The following is a 7,841-nucleotide window of genomic DNA, read 5'->3' on the forward strand; positions in this document are numbered from 1 at the left end:
GTTGACCAGGATGGTCTCGATCTCTTGACCTCGTGATCCACCCGCCTCGGCCTCCCAAAGTGCTGGGATTACAGGCTTGAGCCACCGCGCCCGGCCCGACTCTTTTTTTTTTTTAAGACAGAGTCATGCTCTGCTGCCCAGGCTGGAGTGCAATAGCTGGATCTCGGCTCACTGTAACCTCCGCCTCCTGGGCGCAAGAGATTCTCGTGCCTCAGCCTCCTGAGTAGCTGAGATTATAGGCACCTGCCACGATGCCTGGCTAATTTTTGTATTTTTAGTATAGATGGAATTTCACCATGTTGGCCAGGCTGGTCCTGAACTCCTGACCTCATGATCCGCCCACATCGGCCTCTCATAGTGCTGGGACTACAAGCATGAGCCACTGTACCCAGCCTTTTTTTTTTTTTTTTTTGAGACAGTCTTGCTCTGTTGCCCAGGCTGGAGTGCAGTGGTGCAATCTCAGCTCACTGCAACCTCGTCTCCCGGATTCAAGGGATTCCTCTGCCTTAGCCTCCCAAGTAGCTGGGACTACAGGTATGCGCCACCACGCCCAGTAACTTTTTGTATTTTTAGTAGAGACAGGATTTCACTATGTTGGCCAGGCTGGTCTTGAACTCCTGACCTCAACCTGCCTCAGGCTTCCAAAGTGCTGGGATTACAGACATGAGCCATGGCTCCTGGTCCAAGGAAACTTTCTTTTCTTTTTTCTTTTTTTTGAGATGGAGACTCACTCTGTTGCCCAGGTTGGAGTGCAGCAGCCCAGTCTCAGCTCACTGCAACCTCTGCCTCCCAGGTTCAAGCAATTCTGTGTCTCAGCCTCCCAAGCAGCTGGGATTACAGGTACCCACCACCACACCTGGCTAATTTTTGTATTTTCAGTAGAGATGAGGCCTCACTATCTTGGCCAGCCTGACCTTGTGATCCACCAGCCTTGGCCTCCCAAAGTGCTAGGATTACAGGTGTGAGCCACCGAGCCTGATCTAGAAAACTTTCTAATAGTCCAAGCTGCCCAGTGCTGGGTATCAAGCTTTCCAGGGCTGCGAGCTTCCCAACACCAGTGCTTTAAGCATTATTCTGGTTATTTATATAAATAAAAGCTACACTTCCGAGGGCTGACTGTGCTAGGCACTGTGCTTAACACATCACACGCAACACAGCAACCCTATAAGGTAGGTCCTATTATCATTCCCATTTTACAGATGGATAAACTGAGGTTTGGAGAAGGAATGTCAGTTTCCCACAGTCACGCTGCTAGTAGGTGGTGGGGCCAGGATTGGAACTCTTCCCCCAAAGTTCCTTGTGCTTCCGGCTCCCCCAAAAAGAGAAGAACTCTGAAGAGGGAGGAACCCTGGCTACCTGTCAGGGCGGTGGGCTTCACAGGTGTCCCTGAAGGCTGGGGGTATCCCGGGACTGCAGTCCGCAGCTCTCGGGCCACTCTGCTGCGCAAAGGGTGGGCGGGAGGCAGTCGCTCCAGCAGCTGCTCCAAAGCCAGCCGCAGGAGGTCCAGTTTCTGGGAGGACTCCTGGAGCTGGGCCTGAGCCTGCGGAGGGGACACAGGGAGAGCCAGCCCGTGGGGTGTGTGGCAGGGGGCAGAAGCCCAGTCCACCCAGAGCCACCTTCCACATGAAGTCTCGACAGAAGGTGCCTTCTGCTTCTCCACGGCCACCCTCCCTTCACATCCCTGCAGAGGGTGGCATAGGGAACAAGCCAGCCTTAGGAGAGGGCCAGGGCTGGGGGCCTGACCTCAGCCAGCGCCTTTCGGTCCTGTGTTCTCCGGCTACCGAGCAGTTTCACCACGTTCTTGGCGCCCTCGGCCACGGCTGCCTCAACATGCAGTCGATGCTGTAGCTCGTCTGCCAGCAGCTCAGGCCCTGTGGGGAGGAGGGCAGCCCTCAGGCCCTGCTCTGCCCTGCTCCGCCCTCCCTGTGTCTCAAGGCCTTACCTGGCTCTGGGGACCCACTGGCCTCCAGGCTGCTGATCTTCATCCGAAGCAGGGCCACCTTCAGCTGGCTGTCTCGCAGCATCTGCTGGGCGGCTGCCAGGAGCTTCCTCTCCTATGGGGCCATGAGACAAGCCCATCAGACCAGGCCTGGGCCACAGCCTCCCCCATCAGACCAGGTACTGGAGCTGGGTCTCCCCCATCAGAACAGGGTTAAAGTCAAGCCCCACTCAGTTGGCCAGACACTAGAGTCAAGCCTCCCTTGTTGGACTAGTTGGTGGGGCGGGGGAGCCTTTTCCATCAGACTAACAAGGGCTGGAGTCAAGCCTCCACTTTCATATCCATGCTGGAGTCATGCCTCTCCCATCAGAGCAGAGCTGAGGCTAAGCCTCACCCAACCAATCAGGGCTGGGGCTAAGCCTCCCACATTAGATCAGGGCAGGGGCTAAGCTAAGTCTCTCCCCTCAGATCAAGGCTAAGGTCATGCCTCCCTCATCATATCAGGGCCACAGCCAAGCCTTCTTGTCAGACAAGGACTGAGGCCCAGTTCCCCACATCATGCTGGGAATTGGGACTGGGGCTGGGCTGGGATCCCATTAGACCAGGGCAAGGCCTTCTCTGTCACACTAGGGACTGCAGCCAGGCCTTCCTTACCCAGCTGGGCTTTGGGGCTATATTTTCCCCATCAGGCTGCAGGCCGGGACAATGTCTCCCTTATGGGCTCAATGGCTGAGCAGCATTTCCCCATCAGAGCAGGCACCAGGGTGCCCTTGCCATCAGACTGTAGGGCCTTACCTTGGGGGTGCCACTGGCGCATGTGTGGGTCATGTTCTCAGCCCCCTGCTTCACCTTCAGCTCCACCTGCAGCTGCCTCCGGAGGGCCTCCAGGTGTCGAGCCCTGAGCTGCTCTGCCCACGGCCGGGTTCCCGAGGCCACAGGCTCTGTGCATGGGGATATGGAGCATATGAGTCCCTCACCCAGAGCCGAGACCCACACTGTGGCCTCTCCTCCTTCCCCCACTGTTCTTATGGGCAGGAGGTGAGGCGGTCTTGCCACAGCAGCCAGGGCCAAGGCCACGGGCTGGTGGGCCTGCAGCCTTCTGTCCTGAGCAGTCTCGGCTCCTCACTCACCAGCCAGGCCAGGCCCAGGGCCGGGCAGCAGGATTCGGGCGTGCAGCTCCCGCAGCTCGCCATGCAGCTGCTCCAGGCGGCGGTTGGAGGACCGCAGCAGCTGCTGCACATGGCCCAGGTGGCGGCGGTCTGTGGCCACGCGCCGCAGGTTCTCTACCCCCTCCTTGATCTTCAGCTCCTTCTGGATGGCCCGGCGGATCACCTCTTTCTCATCCTCCGGGGGCCACTGGCTCGGCCCAGGCTGCAGAGGGTGGAGAGCAGTCTTGGGGTGCCACAGCCACCAGCAGCTTCTGCTCACTGAAGATGGAGGCAGAGGAAAGGACGGCACCCAGGACTGACACCCACAGGGCTTGGGAAGCCTTTCTCCCCTTAGAGCTCAGGCCTGAGCCAGTTGGAAACTCCCAGGCCACTCATCTAGGCCAGGCTCCTGTCCTCTGCCCAGTAGAGAAGGGTGGGGCTGGGGGGATTGTTCACACGGTAAACGGGTGCCAGGCTCTATTCTAAGAGCTTTGCATGTATTACCACATCACTCCTCCCAGCAACCCCACCCGGTAGCAGCGGTCATTATCCCCATTTTCTTTTTCTTTTTCTTTTCTTTTTGAGACAGATTTTTACTCTTGTTGCCCAGGCTGGAGTGCAATGGGGCAATCTCAGCTCACCGCAACCTCTGCCCTCCAGGTTCCAGCGATTCTCTTGCCTCACCTCCCTAGTAGCTGGGATTACAGGCATGAGCCACCACACCTGGCTAATTTTGTATTTTCAGTACAGAAGGGGTTTCTCCGTGTTAGCCAGCCTGGTCTTGAACTCCCGACCTGAGGTGATCTGCCTGCCCCAGCCTCCCAAAGTGCTGGGATTACAGGCATGAGCCACCACACCCAGCCTATTACCCACCCCACCCCCATTTTCTAGTGAGGAAACTGAGGCCCAGAGAGGTGAAGTAACTTAGCCACAGTCAAGACACTGAGGAGAGGCCACCATCTCTTGGGCCCCAGCTGTCCCTGGCAGCCCTGGGTAATTCAGGTTGCTCTCTCTAAGTCTGGAATGCAAAGTAGAGTCCCAGGAAAGCTCAAGGCTGAGTAAGGGTTAAACAAAGCCACAAGAGAAAGCAGCCAAGGGCCTGGGAGCCAGGGCTTGTTCCCCTGATGTCCCGATGCCACAGGCAGCAAAGCAGAGGCACAGTGAGGGGCTAGGAAGTCCTTGGGTGCCCACTCCCCACTCAGCTCCTGGAAGTAGAGGCCCTCTCACTGCTTCACCCAGGCTGGAGCCAGGAACACCTCCTTTCCAGTCACCAGCATTTCAAAGCAACCAGTGCCAAAGGTTACCTCAGGCCGGGGTAACCCACGATACCCCCCAACAAGAGCTCTTGCAGGAACCCCATCTTACCTCTCTGTGTTCCATCTCCTGAGCCCAGTGGAAAGGACCGCAACCCCAGACTCAGGGAGCCCCCCCACCCCAGACTTCATCGGGGCCTGCTGGCCCAACTGTCAGAGGGCAAGGGCGAGGTTCAGGAAATCCTCTGACCGCCCCAGGCCACAGGGCCAGAGCCAAAGGCCGGAGCAAACAAAGATCCCATGGAGCTGGGGGCCCGGCCACCGGGGTCCTGAGTCACCCAGCTGCCGCTGCAGGGCGGGGCCCCACAGGAAATCGGAAAATGTGTACAAGCTACCTCTGGAACAGGCGGAGGACCTCCAGAGAAAGGGGGTGGGAGGGGGCAGACCCAGCCCTGACGGCGGCCTAACCGACTGGATTGGGCACTCAAGAGTCTACGCGCACCCCCAAACACTCCGATGGTCCTGTCTGCCCTGGGTTAGAACTCTGACATGGAAACGCACACCTCCTCTTTTCTGCTCTGTGCCGGGACCCGCTCCTGTCCGCAAATGTCCCCCTCCCCACCACTGTCTCCGGGACAGGACACCACCTCTCCCTCCTCAGTAGCAGACAGACACTGCGTCGGTCCCCCGGGCCCAAGCGCACCTACTGCCACCTCTGGCAGGAAACCTGGCCCCCTCTGCATTCTAGAACCCGCTGTGTACTCGAAGGTTCCCGCCCCGGAGCTGGGAGGCCGCTCCCCTCTCGCCTCGTGTGCTCTGGGAGGGACTCCCGCCAGTGCCAAGCGTGGCACACACTGCGCCCCGGGCTGCGCGCACATTCTAATCCCCCCAGGCTCGCGTGCCCCCCCTTCCTATCCCGGCTAATTCCCGTCGGCCTTGGAGCCCCATCAGGGAAAACCGACTTTAGGACATGTCGTCTGGGGCCCACCCTGGTGGCGCACATGCGGACTCAGCCGTGCTCGCTCCGGGTCAGCCGGGGCTGATTTGGAGACGCTGCAGAGCCCAGAAACGACCAAACCCGGGGCTCAGGTCGGCTCTGCGAGGGCGTCGCGGGGTCGGGGCAGGGGCAGGAGCAGGGGCAGGGAAGGGGCGCGGGCGAGGGGCGGGGTGGGGGACGCGGCCGCGGTTTGGGGCGCCGGGGCGGTGACCCGGGCTTCCCGCACCTCCCGGCCCCACGCACTCCTCGTGTGCGGTTCACCTGCCGCGGCGCCCCCTCCTCCATGGCGCCGCTCCGGCCGTTCTGGGCCCTCCTCTCCGCCACTCCAGTCCCGGAAGCCGCGGCCCCTCCGCCAGGACTTTCAAACTTGAAACTTCCCGGGAAGTGGCGCCGGAGACGCGGGATCGGGCGCCCCCTCCCGAGACCCGCTGGCCCGCCCGGACCCGGGGGACCAGCGCCGCCTCCCGTCCGCGCCGGTCCAGCGCCCCGAACCCCACGACCGAGGTCCCGCGCCCCAGCGGCTCCCTCTGATCCAACATTCCGCGGGATTTCGGCCATAGCACCGGGGCCTCGGCGGCCGCGGTTCCCCCTGGCGTGACCGCGCCGCATGCCCGGGATGGACGTTCAGGCGGAGCATCGCCGGCGCCCAGGTCCTCTAGCCTTCCCAGCCGCGCGCCTGCAGGCTCTGGCCAGTTGCTGACCGGGGTGGGGGTGGGGGGAACAGCGCCCCCTGAGGCTAGGTCGCCCAGCCTGGTGCAGCGGTGGAGGGGGAGGCCTCTAACTTTGAGCCCCTCCACGACCTCGCCCAAGCCCCTCAAGTCTCTCTTCATCTGGCACGTTGTTGGTGTAATGTGGGCCAATCAAAAATTGTCTCTCTCCTCGGAATGGTTGGCCCAAACTAGATATTAGTCACTATATGAATGTATACTAGGCCGGGCACCTTGGCTCACGCCTGTAATCCCCGCAGTCTGGCAGCCCGAGGCAGGCGGATCAGGTCAGGAGTTCGAGACCAGCCTGACCAATGGTGAAAACCCATCTCTACTAAAAATACAAAAATTGGGTGTGGTGGCGCGGCACACAACTGTAGTCCCAGCTACTCAAGAGGCTGAGGCAGGAAAATCACTTGAACACTCGAGAGGCGGAGATTGCAGTGACCTGAGATCGGGCCACTGCACTCCAGCCTCTGCGACAGACTCCGTCTAAAAAAAAAAAAGAACTGGCTGGGCACGGTGGCTGAAGCTTGTAATCCCGGCACATTGGAAGGCCAAGGCAGGCAGATTACCTGAGGTCGGGAGTTCGAGACCAGCCTGACCAACATGGAGAAACCGCATCTCTATTAAAAATACAAATTTAGCCAGGCGTGATGGTGCATGCCTGTAATCCCAACTACTCAGGAGGCTGAGTCAGGAGAATCGCTTGAACTCGGGAGGCAGAGGTGGCTGATCGCACCATTGCACTCCAGCCTGGGCAACATGAACAAAACTCCATCTCAAAAAAAAAAAAAAAAAAAAAAAAGAACATACACTTGGGGAAAAAGTAAGTCCTCACCCAAAATTATGATAAATTACAGATGAATGAACTGAACCTCTCTCAGGCCCATCTCTTAACCGACTGAGGTTGCTGGTTCAGCCTGTGCCACTTTTTAGGACTTTGCCCTACAAAGACTATCCATCCACACGGGAGAAAAGACATTTACATCTGGTGAAATATCAAATACCACTATCTGAGCCCGAAGGAGGTGTGCTGGTCACTGCCTAGTCTGTGCCGGGCCATTCAGCTGGTTCTGGCATCCTGCATTTACCAGGGGTTGTGCCAGGACTTCATGAAGGAGTATCCTCCAGGAAGTGGGAATGTGACTAAGGGTCAAATACTGACCCTGATTTGGAACAGACAGGCTCTGATGCTCTTACTGAAGTAAGCCACATGTTTTGCTTTGCACTGATTACCTCCCTCACAATGGACTGGAAAACAAAAGTGAAATTGGAGAGCCGTGGACAATGCTGGGTTGTCCTGCTATGGGAAATCAACCAAGTGGCACTGACATATAAGCAAAGACAACTTGGCTCTGTGAACAGGCCCAGATTTCATAATCAGAGGCAAAATGTGACATTTACACATTAAAAGTTGTTGAGGTCTAGACATTAACACAAGCACCTGACACAGGTTCTTTAACATGGGGGTTGGCTGGGCACAGTGGCTCATTCCTGTAATCCCAGCACTTTGGGAGGCTGAGGAGGGCAAATCACTTGAGGTCAGGAGTTCAAGACCAGCCTGGCCAACATGGTGAAACCCCATCTCTACTAAAAAAAACACAAAGGGGGCCAGGCACGGTGGCTCACGCCTATAATTCCAGCACTTTGGGAGGCCGAGGCAGGTGGATCACGAGGTCAAGAGATCGAGACTATACTGGTCAACATGGTGAAACCCTGTCTCTACTAAAAATACAAAAATTAGCTGGGCATGGTGGCGCACACCTGTAGTCCCAGCTACTCGGGAGGCTGAGG

The 7,841-nt window shown here is 58.2% G+C and overlaps 1 protein-coding gene across 4 annotated transcripts in view; it reads right to left on the minus strand.

The window, feature by feature from the left end:
- The window catches only part of PKN3 (protein kinase N3), a 17,453-nt gene extending 11,411 nt beyond the window's left edge, over positions 1–6,042 (minus strand). For 3 of the 4 annotated variants that reach the window (XM_017499165.2, XM_017499164.2, XM_017499167.2), the window contains exons 1-6: positions 5,599–6,042; positions 3,070–3,310; positions 2,735–2,880; positions 1,943–2,054; positions 1,744–1,871; positions 1,357–1,540 (exon numbers count right to left, since the gene is read on the minus strand). In XM_017499165.2, coding sequence (XP_017354654.1) covers positions 1,357–1,540; positions 1,744–1,871; positions 1,943–2,054; positions 2,735–2,880; positions 3,070–3,310; positions 5,599–5,946 — 1,159 coding nt within the window. In that variant the 5' untranslated portion in view covers positions 5,947–6,042. Of the gene's footprint in view, positions 1–1,356; positions 1,541–1,743; positions 1,872–1,942; positions 2,055–2,734; positions 2,881–3,069; positions 3,311–4,452; positions 5,326–5,598 lie in introns of those variants that run through there. The other variant, XM_017499166.2, reaches the window with a different exon arrangement.
- Positions 6,043–7,841: the final 1,799 nt, after the last annotated feature.

This window comes from Cebus imitator, unplaced genomic scaffold (assembly GCF_001604975.1).
Source record: "Cebus imitator isolate Cc_AM_T3 unplaced genomic scaffold, Cebus_imitator-1.0 Scaffold254, whole genome shotgun sequence".
Taxonomy (NCBI): domain Eukaryota; kingdom Metazoa; phylum Chordata; class Mammalia; order Primates; family Cebidae; genus Cebus; species Cebus imitator.